Source organism: Pteronotus mesoamericanus, unplaced genomic scaffold (genome assembly GCF_021234165.1).
Source record: "Pteronotus mesoamericanus isolate MK-2021 breed Mesoamerican mustached bat unplaced genomic scaffold, CSHL_Meso_final scaffold_83, whole genome shotgun sequence".
In the NCBI taxonomy this organism is placed as follows: Eukaryota; Metazoa; Chordata; class Mammalia; order Chiroptera; family Mormoopidae; genus Pteronotus; species Pteronotus mesoamericanus.
The window spans coordinates 1,341,971-1,365,548 of NW_026555328.1; the positions used below are offsets into that span (position 1 = coordinate 1,341,971).

The 23,578-nt window shown below is 39.1% G+C and overlaps 1 protein-coding gene across 1 annotated transcript; it reads right to left on the reverse strand.

The window, feature by feature from the left end:
- Window positions 1–14,062: 14,062 nt before the first annotated feature.
- MS4A5 (membrane spanning 4-domains A5) lies at window positions 14,063–22,873 on the reverse strand. The gene is made up of 5 exons (XM_054563678.1): window positions 22,730–22,873; window positions 19,160–19,288; window positions 16,575–16,631; window positions 15,477–15,629; window positions 14,063–14,173 (listed from the first exon to the last, which is right to left on the reverse strand). The coding sequence occupies exons 1-5, from the start codon at window positions 22,871–22,873 to the stop codon at window positions 14,063–14,065; spliced, it is 594 nt and encodes a 197-aa protein (XP_054419653.1).
- Window positions 22,874–23,578: the final 705 nt, after the last annotated feature.

A 23,578-nucleotide genomic window follows, 5' to 3' on the forward strand; every position in this document is an offset into this window, starting at 1 on the left:
CTTGCCTTCAAAACTCCTAAAAATAAAACAAATAATAAAATGAGAAGAGAAAGAACAGGATTTCAGCAGTCTTTTATGTTGTGTCATTCAACCTGAATAGTTTTTATCTATTCTTTCCATGGGTGTCATTGAGGGTAGATATGGCCCCCTCCTTCTGCTTTGGATCTGAAGCAAGGCCTACTGCTGTGTTCCAAGGTAGGATCTGGAGGGAGCATCTCAGGCAAGGAATATGGGCCAGGGGTCACTGTCAGTATTCGTGATAACTATGATGAGAGCATATTTTATCTTAGTAGAGAACACAATGCTCATATATCTGTATGTTCTGTTTGTCTCTCATCCCTGGATGCTTTTCCTATGCTTTGATATTGGAAAATGTATTTTGCGTTGACTTTTCCTTGTACCTTTGCTTACCTGCTTTTGCACATTTTTAATGGACCAGAGGTATCATGACAAAGTATAATGATGACTGTCCTTGGAATCAGAGGGGGCTGATTCTAGTCTGCCCTCTACCACTAACTCTGTGACCTTGACCTAATCACTTCAAGGGGCTTCTCTTAGGTTGAATGTAAGCCCATAGCCTTGTGACTCAGATTGCTAGTTTAAATCATGATTCTTTCACTTGCTGTGAAGCTTTGGGCAAATTTTTTTAGTCTCTGGGACTCAAGTTCAACTGTAATATGGGAATAATAATAATTCTTATCTCATAGGGTTACTATCATGGGCTGATGGTCTGTGGGTGACTGGCATCCTTTTATTCAGGTGTAGCTCAAATGTCGGATCCTCAGAGAAGTCTTCCCTGAACCCTCAATCCATGATCCCTCCTCCTAGTTACTCTCTCCTGCAACATCCCAGTGTATTTACTTCATGCACTTACCCTGTGGGGAATTACCTTGATTATTTTCTTACTTGTTTATAGTCTGAACCTCCCCACTAGCATATATATTCCATCAAAGCAGAGACTCTTTTCATTCTTGTCCAATATCTCAGTAGTTTCTTAGTAAATGTTTAAAGAAATAAATGTATACAAAGTACCCATGTCTGAATAATTATTAGCTATTTTTCATTGCTGTTCTTGTTTTTAGTATTATTACCTTTATGAGCATTGTTTCCATCTGAAAAATAAACACAATACCACTTTCACAGAAATTTGTGAGAAATAGGTAAGTAAACATGTGAAAGTGTCTAGTACAGAAGGAGGAAGTAGTAAATGCTGTTTATTCTTAGAATTTATGATTTATTCATTTCTGAAGTTAGTGATTATTACCAAGGTCCTTCCCAGCTCTAATATTTTAAGATTGCTCAACCTTCTTCACCTTGGCTTTCCTTTTGGTATTCATTTGTTTATGTTAATTACTTACATGAATTCTACTAGGTGTTTTTCTGGACCCTGGAAATCTCTCTTCAGGGACATGTCATTGTTCTTGTCTCTCCTGACTGCAAGTCATGTGAGGAGGCTTGAAGACCAAGGCTATCTGTCCACCTTGCTTATCTTACTGAAGTCACACACAGCCGGGCAACTGCAGGTGTGCCATGAAACAGGTGATTGGGAGTCCCCCGGGCCTCACATTTGTACCCACTTCATAGTAACAGAGATTTCATACCTGACATTTCATTTAAGCCTCACAGAGTAGACTAAGAATAAGTCACTGCCCTTATTTTGTTTAGAAGATAAAGGCATAGAAAAGTTAGGCAACTTGTTCAAAGTTTCATGACTAGTAGAGATTTAAAATGAGGACTTGGACCTATCCAACGGGGTGTCTATGGTACCAGGTCACTTGGTCCCCTGTGGGGAATAGGAATTCAGTCTATTTCATCAATGAATCTCTTCCTTCTTCCTCAGATAGATGAGTGACTATAAATCAATTGCAAACAGAATATCTGCCTGGGTTGAAGGGAAGAGAAGAGGCTTTGGGTGCTTTGCACTTGATTTTGCCTGATCTCTAGATTATCAGATGTCATGTGGTCTTGGGAATCTGGTTTATACCCTAAACCACCCCACAAGACAACCAACCAAAAATAATATATTAATGTAACCCAGTGGGGAGTTTACAAACTGAGTCTGAGTCTGGTCACCAGCCAGGATTTTTAGGGATATTCAGGGGAACCTCAGAAACCACTTTCTTCATCTGACAAATAAGGAAACTGTGGCCCAGGGATGGGACATGCCTTGTTAAAGCCCTTGCACTTAGTGACCAAGCCAAACTGGAAGACAGGCACCATGGCTCCGAGGCTGGCGTTCTTTGTGGTGCACCAAAAGCTAGACTACATACACATAGAGTTGTTCACTGAGTACCTACTGTGCGCCAGAGATAGTGTATATGCATGTAGTTCCAAATCTCCCAACACCTTGTAGTGAGGAGGACTTAAAGAGCAAAGGTCATCAATTCTCTAGGTGATTGAACTACTGTCATTTTTAATTTCTCCATATTTTTCAACTGCCTAAGGCTGTGTCTGTATTATTGGTGAGATAAACCGTTTATGTAAGCAAGGTCTGCTCGGGCTGTGTCTGCCGTGGCTAATGGCAGTCACGACCATTGGGGAGAACTATTTGCTCTGTTAAAACGATGCCTGGCGATGGAAATTTCTACAAAGACTTCAATAAATATTAATGTAAAATGGTAGTTTAAAAACACAAACATACTTGTTTCTATGTGTTTCTCTCCCTCCCTCCCTCTCTCTCTCTGTGTGTATAAAATGCCAGGAAATCATAGACTAACAGGGTAATGCAAAGTTACATTCTGTAGGAATATATAAAACTAGACTCCATACTCCTAAGGATATTGTAGATTCCTGAAACTTTGCCCTATCCCCTGCCCCCAAAAATTGTTCACAATTACTTAAACAATACCTCAAATAGTTATGCTTAAAGACTAGTTGGTATTCTAGTTGGAGTTACTGACCTCATTGATCAAACACGTGTTAACAACGGGATCTTACTTTCACTGAACTATATTGAAATCAGGGTTCAGTTTATCAGACACTGCCCCATTTTATGACAGCAACTTCTGCAAATCTCTCTTGACTTTTAAAAGGCACCACTGTTTCTGTTAATCCACTGAAGAAGAGCTCACAACTTTCATGGCTTTTGATTTGAGTTATGAGCTTGAGGTCCAATAATTCCATCATTTACTGAGAAGTTCAAAGCTTTTGTTACCTCGACTTCCCCCTTTGTTACTTCAACTTCCTCCTTTGCCACTCAAAATAGTTTTGCATTTTTATCCTTTCTGGCCTCCTGTGCACTTATCTCTGAGGAAGAATGTGCTTGCTTCCTTTCCCTCTGCTGGTGCACCTCAGCCCATCTTCTTCCACCGAGACTTTAGTCCTTCGGAGAAGTCGGTTGTTGCATCACCAGCCTCACTGTCTGTGATGCTGTGTAGCAGGGGCTAGTCTCAGCTCTGCTGCCTGCTACTTTTGTGATCTCTCTGTTGAAACTATTATTTTGAGAACATGACACAACTTGCAGTTTATAAAAGACTTAGCATTCAAAGAATAATTATAATCACTGGATTTTTTTTTTAATGGTTAAGATGTGCTGTGGTGTTCCCTAATCCCAAAGGCCCTTCCTTTAATCTAGCAGTGTCCCCTGCCACTGCCCCGTATCCCTTGTCCTTTTCCCACAGCTTCTTAAAAGCTTATGGTTCCACCCTCTTCCTCTACTTCCTCTCACACCCTCACTCATCAATGCTTCACAGCCAGTCACAGCCTGAGCCACTCAACTGAAACGGCTCTCTTCAGGGACTGTGCTGCAAAGTCACTGACCTTTCCTCAGGCATCATCCCTCAGGTTGCCGTATTCTGTTTCCCCTGTCACACAGGCTTCAAATGCTGGAGCCATTTGCTACTCTGCTCCTCTGTCTCCCATGTTCACTCAATGGCCGGGTCATGCCCCATCAGCCTCTGTAATGTAGCTTATCCTGCAGGTGGACCTTCTCTCTACTTCCAGTGTCACCTCATGCGTTCAATTCTCATTTCCTCTCTTGGTTTAAGCACAAAAATCTTGCTTTTCTGCCTTCAATCTTTCTTTTTCTAGCCCATCCTCTCTCCACCCATCTGTGATGGACTTGAGGCAGGGTTTGAGGCTCACTTGTATGTCTACCAACCCCCTCCAGAAATGTTAGCCTGTGATCAGACTCTCAAGTCACTTCTTACGTCATGGTCTTCCTGAGTTTGAGCTCTATTTCCGACCTGTCATTGCCGAGAGAGAGGCTCTTCCCAGTTCAGCTCTACCTAACTTCCTAAGCCCCATCCCACTGTTCCCCACCAGAGCTGGAGCCGCTGATCTGAACTTGCCTCCTGCTTTGTTCTCTGAGTCATCTCCCCTAAAAAATGCCCCTCCCACCCCTTCATTTTCAGTCAGACTCCCCAGAAGGTGGTCACATCACCCGAGGCCATCCCTGCTCTTCTCACCTATGGCAAGGACTTCTCTTTCAAAGTCATAGCTCTTTGCATTTTTTACTTGTCACCAATCATTTCCTTTCTATGTCATAGTGTAAGTTTTCTAAAGGAATGTAAATCACACAAGGACATGTCCTGCTCGTATTACATAGAGAATCCATGTCCTCTGTACTTTGAGCTCAGTGAATGTTAAAATGAGTATTACATTGAACTCCTTTCTCAGAGCAGTTTTATGAAATGCTCAGGACAGTGGACATAAAGTTCATCCTATCAGCGAGATCGGGCCATTTTATGGGAAAAAAGGGAGGGGAGTCACATTACAGATTGGTTTCAGAAAAGAGTTACGACGTGGTTAAATCCATTTTTGTCTCCCTTCATTAGAGCTTCCTCTCGTCTTCAGTGCCCACTCTTACTCTAAGCTTCTGTGATGGATTTGAGGCAGGATTTGGGGCTCATTTTGGTGTCTACCACCCACTTCCAGAAATGTTAGCTCATGAGATTTAACATCTAGGGATATTTGCACTTAGTGGGATATCTTTGGAAACAAAAGCATTTAAAGCAAGAGAAATAGAGTTATTTTCATTACAGGCACCACTGATTATTTTCTTGTTCGGTACCAGGCAACCAGTTCTAAGCGCTTTGGGATTTTAGCTCATTTAATCTTCATAATGCAGTGGGAATTACTATTGCCATAATTTTATAGGAGAGGAAACTGAGGCACACAGAGATTTAGTAAGTTGGCCTGAGGTATTATGGCTTGTAAGTGTTCGAGTGCAGATTTGAGCCCAGCAGGTTGGTAACCATGCTTCCATCTATACCCTACAATCTGCTATTTGTTACCATGACTCAAATTTGACTGGCCAGGGTCAAGAGAGAACGCAAGAAAGAGGGAGATAGAAATTAAGAGTGAGTGGGCAGCAAGCCTTGATATCACCCCTCCTCAATCATGAAACTATCAGAGAATTGACCAGGAAAGCCCTAGAATCAAAGCCGAAAATCTCCAGTCTCCCAAATCATTCTATACTTTGCCCATCACTCCCTTTTAGTCATTCAAAGAAAGTACATAAACTGATTCCTTACCTGAGCCTCCAAAGCCTCAGAGCTCAGTGGCTGCTTTGATGCCCGCTGCTGTGTTCACGTGAGAGCTTCTTTCTCAAGTCCACAGGGTGAGTGACACAGGCCAGGCCTGGGATTTCTGATATATACCAGGTGACAGGAAATCAGTGGCTTCTGCTACCTTGGGCTTTGCCCCAATTATTTTAGTTTAACATGCACTTACCAACGCTGAAGGATATACAAAAAAGTTTCTGCCTTACCAGGAGGTTTCGCTTCTTGAAAAAGACCCCAGGGGACTGCATGGTGTACTTTACACTACCTTAATTAGAAGAACTTTGCAGCCCCCACCCTGTAAGCAGGTGTGGGTTGTGGGTCCCCAAGGGCAAGAAGGGCTCTAGAAATTCTGCAAAGATGGGCTGTGAGGACTTCTACCTTTTTACTTTGCTTTTAGGAGTGAGTAGGTGGGAAGGAAGCTTCTATGCAGACACGAGTCAAGAATCATTAGGCCCATGCACTTGTGAATGTCTGTGTATCCGTCACCAAGCATTGCCTCATTGGCCCACACTTAGGGTTCCAGTGGGACCACTTATGTCTTATATTGAATTTAGTAGAAATGGCCTAAAAATCTACTCTGATGCTGTAGAATACATCCCCTTCAAGAAGCTTGAGGGCAAAAGTCATATTTGGGGATGTAAACTGAAATAACACTGTTACCTGAAAACCTACCTTTCTCTCTATCTGTTTAGTTCCCTTGGGTCTCCTCTCTTTTCATTCTGGGCTAGAGCTATGGCTCTCAAGCTCAGGGCTAGATCAAGTGGGGGAATGGAGGAAGCTGGTGGCCAGGAGAATGCACATATTTGGGAGATGAATCAAAGAAAGTTTTGCCCAAAGATACTATACACTCTGCCCCTACTATATACAGCTTTTATAGTAGCCCCTCCGTATTCATGGGTACATTTCTGGGCTTTCAGTTACCTGCAGTCAATTGTAGTCTGAAATTATTAAATGGAAAATTCCAGAAATAAATAATTCATAAGTTTTAACTTCTGTGTCCTTCTGAGTAATGTAATGAAATATCATGCTGTCCTGCTCTGGCCCACCCAGGATGTGAATCAGCCCTTTGTCCAGCATTTCCACACTGTATATGCTCCTGCCCACTGGTCACTTAGTAGCCATTTGGTTATCAGGACAACTGTGGTGGCATCTCAGTACTTGTGTTCAACTCTTATTTTACTTAATAGTGGCCCCCAAATCACAAGAGTAGTGATGTTGGGACTTATTTAGAGAGAATCAAGATGGCGAAGGAGTGAGTGGAAGTCACACTGATCTCCTCCCAGGACTAACCTGGAATTACAACTAAATTGTGGAGAAATCACCTGGGAACAAGCAACTGAACAACAGTGAGAGAGGAGCCTTTTAACCTCGGACAGACAGAAGAATCAGTGTTAGCACAACCTAACTGGTAAGGAGTGTGGCAGATACTCAAGAAGGCGGGCAGGACGCCCACAGGCGGCAGCACCAGAAGGATATTGAAACAGCCAGTTGGATCCCCCTGAGAAGAGCAGGGTCAAAACCATAAGCCGGGATCTCTAGCCTATAGCATCAGATCCCAAAAAGTACACAGACAACAGCCAGCTGTGAAGAGTGGCAGAGTTGTTCTCTGACAGAGATGGGCAGCTGGAGACACAAAGAGCCGTTTAGAGGGCCAATGCATAAATTTTTATTTGCAGCCACTTACCCTGGTCTCCAGCAAAGGTGGGGGCAGAGTGGACTGGAGATGCCTGAGGAGAGACTGGAGATGAGGCTTTGGGGAGAGAATTGAGAAAGTAGCCAGTGGCATCCTGGTGCTGACTCCTCCCCCATACAGCAGTAGCCATTTGGCTCAGGCTGACCACTCCCCTGAGTGGCAGAAGCAATGAGAGGACAAAAATTCTCACCCACAGGAAAGACTTGACCCCGCCCTGTGGTGTCTAAGCCTGACTGCTGAGTGCAGAGTGGCTATATTAACAGCTGAAGGAGACAGCCGCAAACAGTAGATTCATGGTAGTCTCGAACAGACTGCCTAAGGTCAGACAGGGTCAATCTCTGACATCATCAGAGGCAGATCCAGAAAGAAAAAACACAGCAGTCTCCTACAAGAGAAGTTCACACCACAAAGTCAGGAAATCAAGACCAATTTAAGAAGCAGAAGCAAAAAAGAGTCTCACAAATAATGGGAAGACAAAAAAACACCCCTCCAATTGAAGGGAAATGAGGAATCCACAGAAAGAGAACTAAATGAATTAGAGTCAAGTAAACTATCAGGAGTTCAAAACAACTGTCCTAAGGAAGCTCAATGAGCTCAGTGAGCTCAGAGACAATTACAAAAAACTACAGGGAAACTACGAGGAACTTACTGCAAACTATATCACCATGAAAAAGGACATAGAAACTATCACTAAGAGACAAGAGGAAATGAAGAATACAATTCCTGAATTGAAGAACACAGTAGAAGGAATCAAAAGCAGGCTAGATGAGGCAGGGGATCGAATAAGCAAGCTGGAGGATAAGGTAGAAAAAAGCTCCCAGAAAGAGCAAGAAAATGAAAAAAGACTCAAAAGGAATGAAGAGGTTTTTAGGGAAATGAAGGACAACCTGAAAACTAATAATATCTGTATAATAGGGATACCAGAAGGAGAAGAAGAGGAGGAAGGGATAGAGAACCTGTTTAAAAAAGAAATGATGGAAGAGTGCCCTAATTGGAGGAGAGAAAAAGCCACACAAGTCCAGGAAGCACAGAGGGTCCCATTCAAGAGGAACCCCGTGAGGTCCACTCCAAGACACATCATCATTAAAATGGCAAATAGTAAAGACAAACAGAGAATCCTCAAGGCAGCAAGGGAGAAAGAGGTAGTAACATAGGGAGCTCCGGTATGGCTAGCAGCTGACTTCTCAACAGAAACACTACGATCCAGAGGGGAATGGTGAGAAATATTCCAAGTCAAGCCAAGGCCTGCAACCAAGACTGCTTTACCCAGCAAGGCTCTCAATTAACATGGAAGGCAAAATAAGGAGTTTCCCAGACAAAAGAAGGCTAAAAGAATAAGCTCCATCAAATGAGCGCTGCAAAATATGCTAAAGGGACTGCTTTAAGAAGATGAAGAAAAAGAGTCTAAGAATACCCACTTCCTTTCACAGTCACCACTACTTGATATTACCAATATTTTTAATACTTATTAATCTGATTGTGACAATGATGTGTTATTTTAATTGTTACTTTATTATTTGTTGAAACTAGACCTGTTTGTGTATATTTCTTGCCTATTTCTATTATTTTTTTAAAAAGCCTAAATGACTTTTTGGTATTCTTTATCCATTTTTTGATTGTTTGTAAAATTTTTCCCTAAAAACAAAAAAAAAAAAACAAAAAAAAAAAAAACCCAAGAAATTATTAACCCTTTTTATAGATGTGTTGCAAATAAATTCCTATTCTATTATTTGTCCTTTAACTTTTTTTACATGAATATTACTGTACAATCTTAAATGTTTAATATAGTCATATTGTCAATATTTTAGTTTATAGCTTCTGGGTTTGAATATGTTACTTCAAGGTAAGAAAAATAATATTTTGTATTTTCTCCTAAAACTCCTTAGATTTTACATATTGGTTTTTAACTCACCTGAATATTTGTTGTATAATGTGTAAAATAGGATTCTATATTTGTTTTATTTCAGGTAATGGTGGTCCATGCACCTTATATATTGAATTTAATCCCACTGATTTGATATATCAATTTAATCATATATTACATTGTTAGACAGATATATACATTTGTTTCTGGAATGCTCATTTTATTTCATTAATCTACTTGATTATTTCTGTGCTGGTGTCATGATTGCTAAGATTTTATAATGGGTTTACATTTTTTAATATTTTATAATGGATCTTGATATTTAAAAAAATAAATAAAATCAATCTGCATTTAAGCAAAAAAAGAAAGAAAGAAGGAACTCTTACCTTTTGCAACAACATGGATGGAAATGGAGAATATTATGCTAAGTGAAATAAGCCAGTTGGTGAAAAACTAAAGCCATATGATCTCACCTATAAGTGGAATCTATTCAACAAAATAAGCTAATGTACAAAATAAACCACAAGCAAGGAAACATGGAACAGATTGAAAGTGACAAGAGGGAATGGGGAAGGAGGACAATGGTGGAAAGAAGGAGAAGGGACTAGAAAAAGAACATCCATGAATGACCCATGGACATGGATAACAGAGTGGGAATTGACTGTGGGAGCAGGGGGTGGGTGGGATGGGTGGAGGAGGCCAAAAGGGGGAAAAATTGAGACAACTGTAATAGAATAAACATGATTTTAAAATAAAATTTTAAAAAATAATTCCATTAAAGAGTAGTGATGCTGGTAACTTGCACATGCCAAAGAGAGGTCATGAAGTGTTACATTTCATGTTATTCATAAGCTCCGCCGTCATTTAGTATTCTGGTTGTGAGTCCGTGAGTATCTACTCAAGTGCTTGAATGGTTGGTGACTGGATTGGTGATTTCAAAAGGTCTGAGTTGTGGATGACCATGAGGCCCAAGGTTTGGGTCCAGGATGATGGGTGGCTAGAGGGGTGTGCCTTCATTTTAGTGAGCATGGGAGCAGGGATAGACTGAGCAAACGCCTGATATCAATGAGGCTTGAATTGGGGTTGCACATCTGATTTTTCTTATCCTTGTCACTGTGGGTCCTGTTTTTCCCAAGTCTATCTTGGGAAGTTTGTTATCTATCATTCTGTGGCCAAGTGAGATAGCTTATGTGACTCTATGGATGATTGCTTCAAATAAGCTTGAATTTGAATCTATATATATATAAATGAATTTTTATGTAACCTTTGCTGGTTTGGCTGGATTGACCTTTAAGTGCTTGGGTATGTTGTAGTTCCAACCACCATTTGGGTTTGTCAGCAGCACTTTATCTGTTCCACTATTTTTTTTCTCTGTTATGTTTGAAAATATTTTATTAGATCTATTTTTTTTCTTGGATTAAACCTCTTGTCACATCCGATGTCCTTCTTGTTTCTCTATAATGATCTCCTTCTTGAAGTCTATATAAAAGTTTATTAATTCAACTTTTATTTAGTTACTATTTGCCTGATGGGAATTTTTCTTCCTTTGATTCCCTTCATCTCCTCCTAACACTCTTATTTATTTCTAACCTGGAAACATTTTGCCTCTCTTAGGAAAACTGTGTTTTGCACTATAGTTTCTACATTTCATAATGTCATTACGATGAGCTATCACAATTATTTGTGTCCTTTGACCTGTATGTCCCTTGAGAGCAGGGCCCGATTTTCTGACTGCGTGTTCTCTGCAGTGCTATGAGAGTCGGCGGTGCTAGCCTGTCTCCCATCCAGGTGACTATCACAACCCTCCCTTTATCAGGAGACACTGGGCCCCTGAACTACCTGGTGTTGGAGGGTTTGGTTCAGAGAATTGGTTAGGGAGATTCAGGGTCCCTCAGAGGTGAAACTAAAGACATCATTGCAAACACTTGTTTAAAATAAAATTTATTGCAGTAACAGTGGTTAATAAAATTATATAGGTTTCAAGTGTACAATTCTCTGATACATCCTCTGTATAGTGCATTGTGTGCCCACCACCCAAAGTCAAATCTTCTTCCACCACGACGTATTTGACCCCTTTACCCTTTACTCTGCACCACCCGCCGCTGCTCTGGTTGCAAATAGAACTTGGTTACGAGTTGGAAAGTCCCAATGCTATACTTATAAATAATTAAAACTAAGGAAAACGTGAATTTGAGTACTTAAAAGCTTTGTAGTTTATGAGGTTTTCATTCTGTCCTAGAGGGTTGCTTTACAATTTTAACAGTTAGGAAAGTAACATCAGTTGAATACAATGTATATGGCAAGTACTGCCAATATAACACTACAGTTTTGATTCTGTTTTATCATTGTGAAAACTAAAGTCCAGGAAATGAGAGAAATTGACCCAAACTCAGAATAAGTGAAAAAATGTGGTGTTTAGAAATTATAAATTTGTAAATTTAAAAGAAAACTTACCATTTCCTAAGTAATTTTTAAGTTCCAGGCACTGATACCACCAGTCCATGGGGTTTATTTAAAGCTCATGTAACTCATTATGGAGGTATTATTACTGCATTTTAGCCTAGGAATTCACAAAGATTAAATAATGTGTTTAAGTCAACCAGCTTTATATTGCAGAACCGATATTTAAAACAGTTTCACTTAAAAGCCGTAACCCTGAGGTGACAGCTTCTCACCCCTAAATACATCTCAAACCTCATACGTCTGAACCTCACACAGCCACCACCAAATAGTTTTCATCAGAACTTCACTGCCCTGGAAATAAATATTTAAAAATAAATATTTTTATCAGAACCTCACTCTCCCACCCTCTGCCCTCATATGTGCACCTAAAGGCTGCTCTGCTCTCAGCTTCTAGCAGAAATGGAAGCCTGATAGTGTGTTTCTTTGACTACACCAGGTTTTTTTTCTATGCCAAAAGAAGAATAGGGTAATGGAATCTGGAGACGGGAGCCTTGTTTCAAATCCTGGTTCTAAATCACTCCCCCTTTGTGGTCTCAGAAAATTAACCACACTGAGTTTTAGATTTCATGCCTGTGACGTAGGCCAGGCCTACCTCTCAGGGGGCTGTCATGACAATTGAGATGACAGAGGTAATGCGAATTCTAATGTTGAGCAGGTATTCCATCACTGGGTGCCCTGCAACGTAAGGCAGCCATCCTCAGAGTGTGGCTTGGGAACCACCTGGAGTCCCTGACCCCTTTTAGGGGGTCTGTGACTTGAAAACCACTTCCATAATAATACAAAGATCTGTTTACCCCTTCCCATGAGTTTACCATGCTATTCTCCGTGGGCTACAGAAGGTGAAAGGTCACAATAGGTTGAATACAAAATAAATGAAGAGATGCCACATGTCTCCCATTAAGTTAGAGAGAAGTGGTAGTTCCCAAACTTTGCTCTGCCTTGGAGTCACCTAGAGATCATTGGAAAACATGGGTGTCTGGCTCTCACCACATTCTGACTTAATTGTTGTGTGGTGGTAGGTGGTGCATTGTAGTTCATGAAACTTTTTCAGGTGATGTGAATGGGAAGTTAGGTAAATGGGGATTTGTTTTACAATAGGTATAAAGTTTTCTTGTGAAGTAAGTTCTAGAGAGCTTCTGTGCAACAAAGTACTTATCATTAATAAAATGGTATTGTGTGCTGTAAAATATGTTAAGAGGATAGATCTCATGTTGTGTTCTCACCAAGAAACAGAAACAAAAACAAAACTCAACAAAAGGACACAAGGACATTTTTGGAAGTGACGAATGTGCTTATTATCTTGGTTATGGTGATGATATTGGAAGTATGCATATATTAAGTGTGTGCAATTTTTTGTATACAAACTATAACCCAGTAAAGGTAAGAAATAAAAAGATGTTAAGTAACCTTAAAAAAGAGATTTGCAAAACCATTTATCAGTGTTACTCTCCACACTAATTTTTTTTTTTTTTAGTTTAAAATGTCATTTTTAATGATAATATACGTGTCTTAATCACTTTGGGTTTTTTTTTGTTTTTTTTTAAATTTATTTACCTTTCAAATACATTTGTCTCTGCCTTCCCCCCACCACTTTCCCTTGCCCCTTCCCTCCCCCCCTCCCTCAACCCTTCCCCTTTGGTTTTGTCCATGAGTCCTTGCTATATGTTCCACACTAATTTTTTTCTATTTTAGAAAACAGTTATTTTAATAAAAATTCTATTTGTAGTAATGTGTAATTAGTCTTCAATAGTTTTTAAGAGTATAAAATAGTTCTGAGATTAAAAGTTTCAGAGACGGTGGTTGGTGGTATAGGAGTTAACACCCTGGGCCCTGGAGCTGCACTGCCTGTTGACATTAAGGCTCTGCCCCTGCAACCCTGGGCACGTCACTTACCTTCTCTGTGCATCAGTTTTCTTGTCCATGAAATGAGTATCATAGTAAAATTATTCTCTTAGAATATTTGTTAGGTTAACTAAATCATACCCATAAAACACTTTGGATGGTGCCTGGAACATTATAGTGGCTTTCACCAATATTCTGTCCCATTATTGTTACCATCGTAGTTGTTACAAGTGGATCATATTGATCTTGCACAATCAACATAAAACTTGTGGACCAAGCTATTCTTCCAATCAACTCGTCTGTCCACACAACAGTAGAGTAAGAGCTACTAGGCAGAGTCCCTTGGAGAGATCAACAGGCCATCATAGACCTGGTCACCGCGCTCCCTGGGCTTTGGTTCCTTTCTCTGTTACAGTGGCAACACCACACTACTCTTCTCCAGGTCAGTGAATGCATGACTGTCAGAGGAAGTGACCCCAAGGTGACCATGTGGTTGGGGAGAGGAGGAGATGGCATTGCAAAGACACAGGATATGCTTTGTCAGCCAAAATATTCCCCAACCCTGCTTCCCTGAGTCACCCCACTTTGTTTAAAGAGTTGCCAGCCTTAATATCCTATGTTCCTGTTGGCTTTTCCTCACAAACATAGTTCACCTCTCCATGGTATTATAACACTTCTTTATTTGCACAGTGCTTTTCAACACCATTCCTCACAATCACAACAGTCAAAGTGTCTACTGAAAATTGAGAAAGACATAGCAATGAGTAATTCAAGAATGCTGAAGGCCATCAACATACTCAAAATTCCCTGTAACAGAAGAAAAGAAAAAAGAAGAGTCATGGTAGTAGCACAACAATGGTTTCTCTGATAATAAGGTAGCATTGCCCAGGTAAGAAAACTCCCCCATGTCTCAAGCATATTTAATGTGTGTTTATGAAGTGGAGGCTCATTACAGTATACAGCTATCTTAGCATGGCACAGCACAGCACGGCACAGCACAGTGCAGCACGGCACCATGCAAGCCCTTCGTTTCTCCTCTGCTGCACTTAGGCTGGAATCAGACTCCAAATGAGCAACATTGGCAAATGGTCTTAAGGTATAAGTAGTTTTGTTGCTCTTTGGAATTCCATTGACAAATTTCAAGTTAGGCTTTCATCTAAAATTTTATCTAGGAGTTCTAGATGACTTAGCAGCTCTTCAGCGCTTTTTTAAAAAGCTATTAACATTTTTTTTATGTAAATTTTTTTTTTTATTTTCAGAGGAGGGTCAATTCACATATCCCATTTTACTATCGCCAACACTAATCTATTTTCTTCTCTTCTCCCCTACTTTCTGTGGTCCTACTACATCCACATGCTTAGTGTTTCTTAGAATCTGCCATATGAAATATTTTACTTCTATTAGGACCTCCTTTTACTTAGGTGATTAGTTTTCAGCTTTCTCAGCAATTTTTGAGGGGTCTCACTGGCTATTTTTTTCCACATTTTAAAAAATTTATTTTTCAAATACATTTATCTCTGCCTTCCTCCCACCACTTTCCCTTGCCCCCTCCCCACTCTCCCTCCTTCAACCCTTCCCCTTTGGTTTTGTCCATGAGTCCTTGCCATATGTTCCTTGATCATAGGCTATTTTTTTCTCTTTGTGTAGATTCATATCTTTTACATACATTTACACTAATTTAGTGGGACTTTGGAAGAGCAGAAATAAAATGCCTGTTTTCAATCCTCCATGCTTTATCAGAAGTCCAAACTAAATATTAAAACTGAGACTGTAAAAACATTCCACTCATGAATCTAATGTACATCCAGGGCTATAATTATTACCATGCTGCCATACATGTTTTTTCTTTTAGTATATCACTTTTATTTGTATATTATTCTCATTAATGTACATGCTTTATCTCCTCTACTCATCTGTGAATTCCTGAAGTTGGGGGTTATAATATATTTACTTTTCTGTTCTGCAATGCCTGGTATAATGTCTATTAGATACTATGATTTCTGTGCATGTTTGTAATAAAAAATACATTTGTCTGCAACATTATTTTGGTGTGGCTGATTAGGTGCTAAAAAAAACCTGTAGGATTAAACCCATTATGCAGTATACTTACAAGGAATAGGATGTTAACAGCCTGACACTGACTAACTTCTCCAGAATAGCCACAAAGGTAGTTTTGATCTAGGATGAAACCAAAGGCAAGGAAAATGATTCCAAATGCTGCTGCCAGGACACTAAAACAATTCATTGTTCGGCTCATCTTCACCTGAAAGAGAATAAGAACATAACACAATGACCAGGTCCAGTCTGAGTCTGTAGACAAAACAATGGGTAGGAAGACTGAAGGGCAGGATTTTAGTCACAGAGCCACAGTACCACAAAGCAGCCATGCCATCTTATATGTGTCACTTCACATCTTTGGGCTTCAGGCCCTCATCCGCAGAATGAGAGGATCCAGGGAATTTTTAATAATCCTTCCATCTCCCATAATCTGTATCTAAATTAAATCCCATTTATTTGAGTGGAGGGATACACACAGAAGAAAAAATGTTCTTAGGGGTAACGACATTGCATTTGGATGCTCTGATCAAAGACATGACCTATTTACATTTTTGTTTTATGGCTCTGTTTAATGAAACATATCTATTTATTTGCAATTTTTACACCTCCCTCTCTACCGGTAGCCTTCTCTGCTGAAAATAATTTATTGGCTCATTAATATCTCATAGCTTTGATTCTGTAAGTTAAAATTTTGCATTCATTAACATTTATTTTCTGATTCTGCTTATCAGTTCAATTATGTTGCCTACATAGTGTACCTATCATGTTAATGTCCAACTACTGCCTGTCTTAAGTGTCTGGCATGCAGTGGGCACCAAGTATACTTACAGAAGGAATGAGTGAGTTACTGGCATAATGAGACCCATTCTGCCATTTGTCTGGGGAACTTGGACAAGTCTTTTATTCTATACCTCAGGGTCTTTATATATATAAAATCAGAATTTAACTGGGTAACTTAGAAAACTTGCTTTTGGCACTAATGTTTTATGATTCTATGAAACAAAAGAAGCAAATAACATTGATTGGTATCAATAATTGACAGTTGATAGAATTAGAGAGGATTAATGATTTTCTGAATTCATTTTCAAGGCTTGAATGAATCATTTCAAAGTTATAAATAAATTTTTATTAAAGGGGAAATATAACTCACCAGAGTTTCTGTGCCTTTTCTTTCCAATGCTATTAGGCAGGCTCCAGAATTAATGAACTATTAAAAAAAAGACATATCTTAGTGATGGATGTAAAGAGCTCGCACAGAATAGACTTCTGCATGTTTCTTTCACAGACCCTCTTTCATACTTCACACAATCCTCAGGGAAGTGTGGAGGGTGCGATGCCTTGTATGGGTTGTCCATTAGTGAATAGTGGACAAAACTCTGGGCTAGAAATTTGCTTTAGCCTTAACTATTTATTTGAACATGAAAATTTTTTAAAACTTCACTGGGCTTTAGTTTTCTCATCCATCTTCACTTTACAGCTATTGCAGACTTAGCTTTGACAGCAGGACATACTGGTGACAAATCAATTTATGACCAAGATCAGATTTCATCATTCTTACACGAAACATCCTTCATACCCATTCAGTGTGTTCTCCTAGATGGGAACATAAGCAGAGTTGCAGCTAATATTTTGGGAATTCTGTAAAAATCCCAAGAATTTACATGGAGATGAGTCATAGCGGTAGCATTGTTGTCTAGTAGAAATTTCAAATCTGATCATAGCACACCCATTTTTAAATTTCGAGTTCATTGCCTGGTGTTTCTTCAGCCACATCCCTCCACTCTTACTCTCTGCACTGAACTCTTAGAAAGTGTTCTCTCCCAGGAGTGTCCAACCTTTTGCTGTCTCTGGGCCACACCGGAAGAACAAGAGTCGTCTTGGGCCACATATTATGTACACAAACACTAATGAAAACTGATGAGCAAAAAAAAAAGAAAGGTTTCAAATAAATTTATGATTTTGTGTTGAGCCACATTCATAGCCATCCTGGGCCCCGTGCAGCCCACAGACCAAGAGTTGGACACCCCTGCAGCTTTTCTCTCATGTTTTTCATGTTTTTCCCTTGGCATACAGCAAGGTATCCTATCCTTTTCTCTCAACTGTCCCCCACTCCCTTCCTCTGTATGTGCCTTCATCTGATTAACATTCTTTATAAAACTCAGTCAAGCTGGAAATGCCTCTGGGCAACCAATCCTCTATTTTGAAGATGACTTTCTAAAGAGGCAGCTTGAGTGTCCCCTGTCACCATTCATCGCACAATATGGTCATTTTTCATGTATTATTATTTTTGTTTGATTTTTGTTTTCCCTCCAATTTTATTGAGAATAATTGATATACATCACTGTATAAGTTTAGGGTATGCAGCATATTGATTTAACTTACATATTTTGTGAAATGATCACCACAATAACTCTAGTTAGCGTCTATCATCTCATATAGATACAGAACAAAAAAGAAAACAAAATAAAGTATATTTTTCCTTGTGATAAGAACTCTTTTTTTGTTTTTTAAATTATTTTTAATTTTTAATTTTTAAATTTATAAATCATGTTTATTCTATTACAGTTGTCTCAATTTTTACCCCTTTACCCCCCTCCACCCATCCCACCCCCACCCCCCGCTCCCACAGTCAATTCCCACTCTGTTGTCCATGTTCAAGGGTCATAAGGATAAGAAATCTTATAATCTTATCATTCATATATATATATATATCTATATATATATATATATATATATATATAATGCAGCAATGTTAACTATAGTCATCATGTACAGGGTTGTACTTTCACCCTTAGTACTTTTTTATCTTATAACTGGAAGTTTATGCCTTTTGATATCACTGCCTTCTCTGCTTCTGGTAACCTCAAATCTGATTTTTCTTTTTTGTTTGTTTGTTTTTTAAAAATAAATTTGATGGGGTAACAATGGTTAATTATATAGATTTCAATTCTATGACACATCATCTGTATATTGCATTGTGTCCCCACCACCCAAAGTCAAATCTTCTTCCATCATCATATATTTGACCCTCTTTACCCTTTACTACCCCTTACCCCCTTTGATTTCACCTGTAAGTGAGAGCATACTGTATTTGTCTTTCTCTATCTGACTTATTTTACTTCACATAATGCTCTTGAGTGTCATCTATGTTGTTGCAGTGGCAGGATATCCTCATATTTTTTTATGGCAGAACATTCCAGTGTGTGTGTGTATAAACTTCTTTATTCATTTGTCCATGGAGGAACACTTAGGTATTTTCCATGTCTTGCCTGTTGTAAATAATGCTGCTATGAACATGGGGGTATAGGCATCTTTTTGACATAGTGTATTCATTTCCTTCCGATATATTCCCAAAAGTGAAATTGCTGGATCATACGATAGTTCTAGTGTTAGTTTTTGGCAGAATCTCCATACTGTTTTCCATAGTCAGGGCCCATGTATTACTGACCTTTGAATCCTCATTGTCTTCCTCTATGTATCTGGCTGAGCTAGTAAATCATTTTGAATGAATCAAAGGACAAATAATCTCAAGACCCAATGAAATATTCCCAAAAGAACTTCAAGACCCAGTGATGGAATATCAGTAACTCTGATGGGAAAATAATTTCAACAAGGTTGATTTTTATATTGACATTTCAAAACCTATCATGCAACTAAATGTAACTCACTTTTTAACTAAGAATTCTCTACTATCCCTGTTGGCATGGCTTCAAATTGATCTTTGACTATACTCACCAGAATGGAGCTCCAGAATGGATATCCTGTAACGAATATAAAGGGAAACCTTGGGAATGGATTTACAAAGGTGAAAACAAATATAACTCCAAAAGAAAAGTTCATCAGTCCAAGCAGGATCTGGATAGTCTGTAAACAGAGAAAAAAAGACAAGGTGAGGACAAAGCAAAATGGTGGGTTCCCCTTTTGAAAATTTAGAAGATCTCCTTTTGGTAAGAAGATCTGGCAACTATACTTTTTTATAAATCAGGGACAGATCATAGAAACCTCATTTATGATGCATCCACGTATTTTCAGATCTCACTATCTGGTATTTGGTAATAAGCAAAATGATTTAAATCAATGTTCCTGAAAATATAGTTCACAGATTGTCAGCCTTAGGATCACCTGGGAATTAGAGATGCAAACTCTCAGGCCTAATTCCATACATACTGAATAGAGTGTCCAGGTTAAAATTCAAAACAAAACTACCATATATATGATCCAGCTTCTGGGTCCCACTTCTGGGTATATATCCAAAAGAAAAGCAATCACTATCTCAAAGAGGAATCTGCGCTATCATGTTCGTTGCAGTACTATTCACAATAGGTAAGACATGGAAACAACCTGTCTACTGATGGATAAATGGATAAAGAAAATGAAATATTATTCACATAAAAAAGAAGGAAATCCTGCTATTTACAACAACATAGATGGACCTTGAGAGCATAATACTAAATGAAGTAAGAGAAAGACAAATACGGTAGGATCTCCTTCGTATGTGGAATCTAAAAATATTGAATCATAGAAAGAGAGTAGAATGGTGGTTGTTAGAGTCTAAGGAGTGGGGGGTGATGGGGAGATGTTGGTCAATGGGTACAAACTTCAATTTTCAGTATCTAAGGTACAGCATGATGCTATAGTTAACATTATATTGCATATTTGAAAGTTCCTATGAGAGTTGAGTTTTAATGTTCTCGCCATAACAACAAAATGGCAATTATATGAAGTGAAAGATGTGATAACTAACCTTATTGCACTAAACATTTGCAATATATATGTGTGTCAAATCATCACATTGTGCACCTTAAACTTACACAATGTTTTATGCCAATTATATCTCAATAAAGCTGGGGGGAAACCTCCAAATCTGTGGCATATAAATGCTGAAGTTTAAGAAACACTGAATTCTGAATCACCGTGCCTCAGGCAGAAGTGGACTGTCAGAAAACTCTTCTGTTGACAACCAGTGCTCTGAGCCTGTGGAGGTACTGTCACATCCCAGGGTTCACAGAACCCCTGCCTTTTCTGTCCCCCCCCCCCCCGTACCACACTTGTGATGCACTGCAACACCAAGCAGTGGTTTGACGAATGCTAGGGAAGATGGATGAGAATGACATGAAGAATGGAAGGTATACAAGGTATGAGTCTGCGTCCTCTGCCCTCTTTCACTCCTGTCCACCTTCTCAGTCTAATTTCGTTTACCTTTAAGAAGTTGAGCTGTGGACGATGTCATTTTCTTCAACTGCAGGCCCACATTTTTAGCTCTTGCGAGACATCCCCACTTGAATGCCCCATGGTTACCACCACTTCATATTCAGTATGTCCAAATACAAGTTCACTTTTCTCCCTCTAAATCTTCCCTTCTTTCTGTGTTGTACATTCCTCAGATTTTAGAAACTATGTAACAACATGTATCCACCATTACAGAACAGTACAGAATAGTTTCCCTGCTCTCAAAATCCTCTGTCCTTCACCCATTCGTCCCTCCCTCTCCTCTCCATCCCCCTGGCAGCCCCTGATCTTTTCATCGTCTCCGTCTTTTGACTTTTCCAGAATGTCATATGGTGGGAATCATATAGTTTGTAGCCTCTCCACACTGGCTTCCTTCACTAAACAGTGTGCATTTTAGGTTCCTGCATGTCTCTTTTTGTCTTGAGGACTCATTTTCTTTGAGCACTAAGTAATATTCCATGGTATAGGTGTACCAGTATTTATCCATTCTGATTTTTCTTATTTCTTATTTTGTATTTTTAACCCTCTTACATCTTTTAAGTCTAGTTTGTTTTCTCCCAGCTCTCCTTTGCCATTCCCAAAATAGGCTACCATGAGCATTTGTTCCCGGATACTTTCTCCGTCCAGAACATTCTACCTCTCGTCTCTCACTTCCATTTATTAAAATCCTGTCAGTTCTTCAGAGTTCAGATTAAATTTGCTATGCTGTTGTTTCATCTTTTTTTGATAGAAGTAACTGTTCCCTCTGGGTTCCCCTGCTCAACCACCAACACTATTTATGGTACTTCGTAGATGCTACATTGAAGTGTAGTTTTTAATATTTTTACTTTATTACTTCTAAATTATATGTTTATTCTTCTCAAGGAGAAAAACTGTTATATTTATTTTTGCAACCTCCATGATATATAACATAGTTTCTTACACATAGTTAAATAAGTATTTGTTAAAATAATTTGAACTCTTTAGCAGAAGATTGAATACCATTAAATATGAAACACACTGAGGAAGTTTAGACTGATGGACCTCTTCTGCATGCCAGTGGGCCATCTTTCTCTAATTCTCTGTGGTTTTTTCCTGAAAAAATGATAATATCATTCTTGGAGGCTGGAAACTAAAAGAACAAATATTTTCCAAGATATGGGCAATATTATAGCCTCAAACATACCTGAATTCCCACACTGTCTGAAAGGAGGATTGGTTAATAAAAGATAATATTCATGAAATAAATTCATGGGTGAGTGGAGAGATGAGCACTTGCAATATTAGGGGATTTTCTACAAAAGCCCCACATATAAAAATACCATGCCATGTTGTAAAACTGAATTCTGACTTTTTTGTTGTTGTTGGGGAAATATAAAACTATAGAACTCAATAACCCAGGATATAGAATTTGGCCCGTTGATTTCTATTTGATTTTCTCTTTCCTTTCTTTTCTCTGAGCTTGATTGGAAAAAATCTCCTAAGTGCTCAGTTTGGAAATGTATACTGTGTGGTCTTTAAGAGCCCAGGAACCTTAGCTTATTTATTTTATGTTTTCCTCTCCACAGAACCTTGCCCATAATTGATATAGGAAGGTGATACATCCTGAATCAAATGGAAATAAAAGTTGGAATTGCTTCCTACATTAAAACATTGTTCTATCAGATATTTTCCCCTCTTCTTCTCCCCTCACCTCCTGTCTTAGTTCAGGCTTCTATAACAAAGTACCATAGACTTAGTGACTTATACAGAGCAGAAATTTGTTTCCCACAGTTCTGGAAGCTGAAAGTCTGAGACCAGGGTGCCAAAATGATCAGATTCTAGTGAAGATCCTCTTCTGGTTTGTAGACTGGAGACTTTAGACTTCTCTGTTGTATCCTCACAAAGAAACCTAGCTAGCTCTCTGACCCCTTCTTATAAGGGCATTAATGCCATTCATGAAAGCTTCATTTTAATGGACTGATTATCCTCCAAAGTCCCCATCTCCAGTTGCCATCACATTGGGATTATGGTTTCAAATATAAATTTTGGGGAATACAAATATTAAGTTTATAACATGTCTTCAGTAGGATTTACATTAGGGCCAATCTCACTTACCCCAGAGATTTTAATTTTTGTAGTAAGTAATTTTGGAAAGGGCATGGTAGGCTCATGGACTGTGGCTGTACGGTGAAATTCAGGAACAGTGACCTCGGGAGGAAATACCATAAACACAGGACTGTGCGCGGTGTTTGAATCCATGATGGTGTTGTTGATATTTTGAAGTGTTAAATGATTTAGTTGGTACTTCAGTCTAGACCATGCTCTTCTCCTGTCCCGAGGTTGTCTGGAGCACTGGCATTGTTGTGCTTTGTCTTGGAATTATAGAACCACAGAGTCACAGTTACGGAATCTCAGGACTGGCCAGGATCTCAAGGTGAGTGAGTCAAAAGTCCAGGAGTGGGAAGAAGAAGACCTGCCTGGTAGTCCTTGTGCAGTCAGGCTATCACTGTGACCATGGGCAAGTCACACCCCCCTTCTTGATTTCACCTTTCTTCTATGTACATTGATCAGGTTGGACTAGTTGATCTATAACGACTTTTCAATTCCCAAACAGAAGAGTATTGTGAACATTTTTTTAGTTCTCTATCTTAAGGCTGGTAAAGGGCAAAACCCTTCAGGTATAATCTCTATTTAGCCTGCCAGTTTGGCAGGGGCTATTTTGGGGTGTTTTTTTGTTTGTTTGTTTTTCTTTTTCTTTTTTTTCCCATTTGACTTTATTAGCTTTAGCCATGAACAAATGACCCCAAAACTTAGTGTCTTCAAACAACCACTGTTTGATTTTGCTCACAATTCTGTGAATCATATGGGTGGTTCTACTGTTCTTGTCCAGCTCAGCTCTTCTTTGCCAGGTTTTCTCATGCATCTGTGGTCAAGTGGTAACGTGACCAGAGCTAGATGATTTAG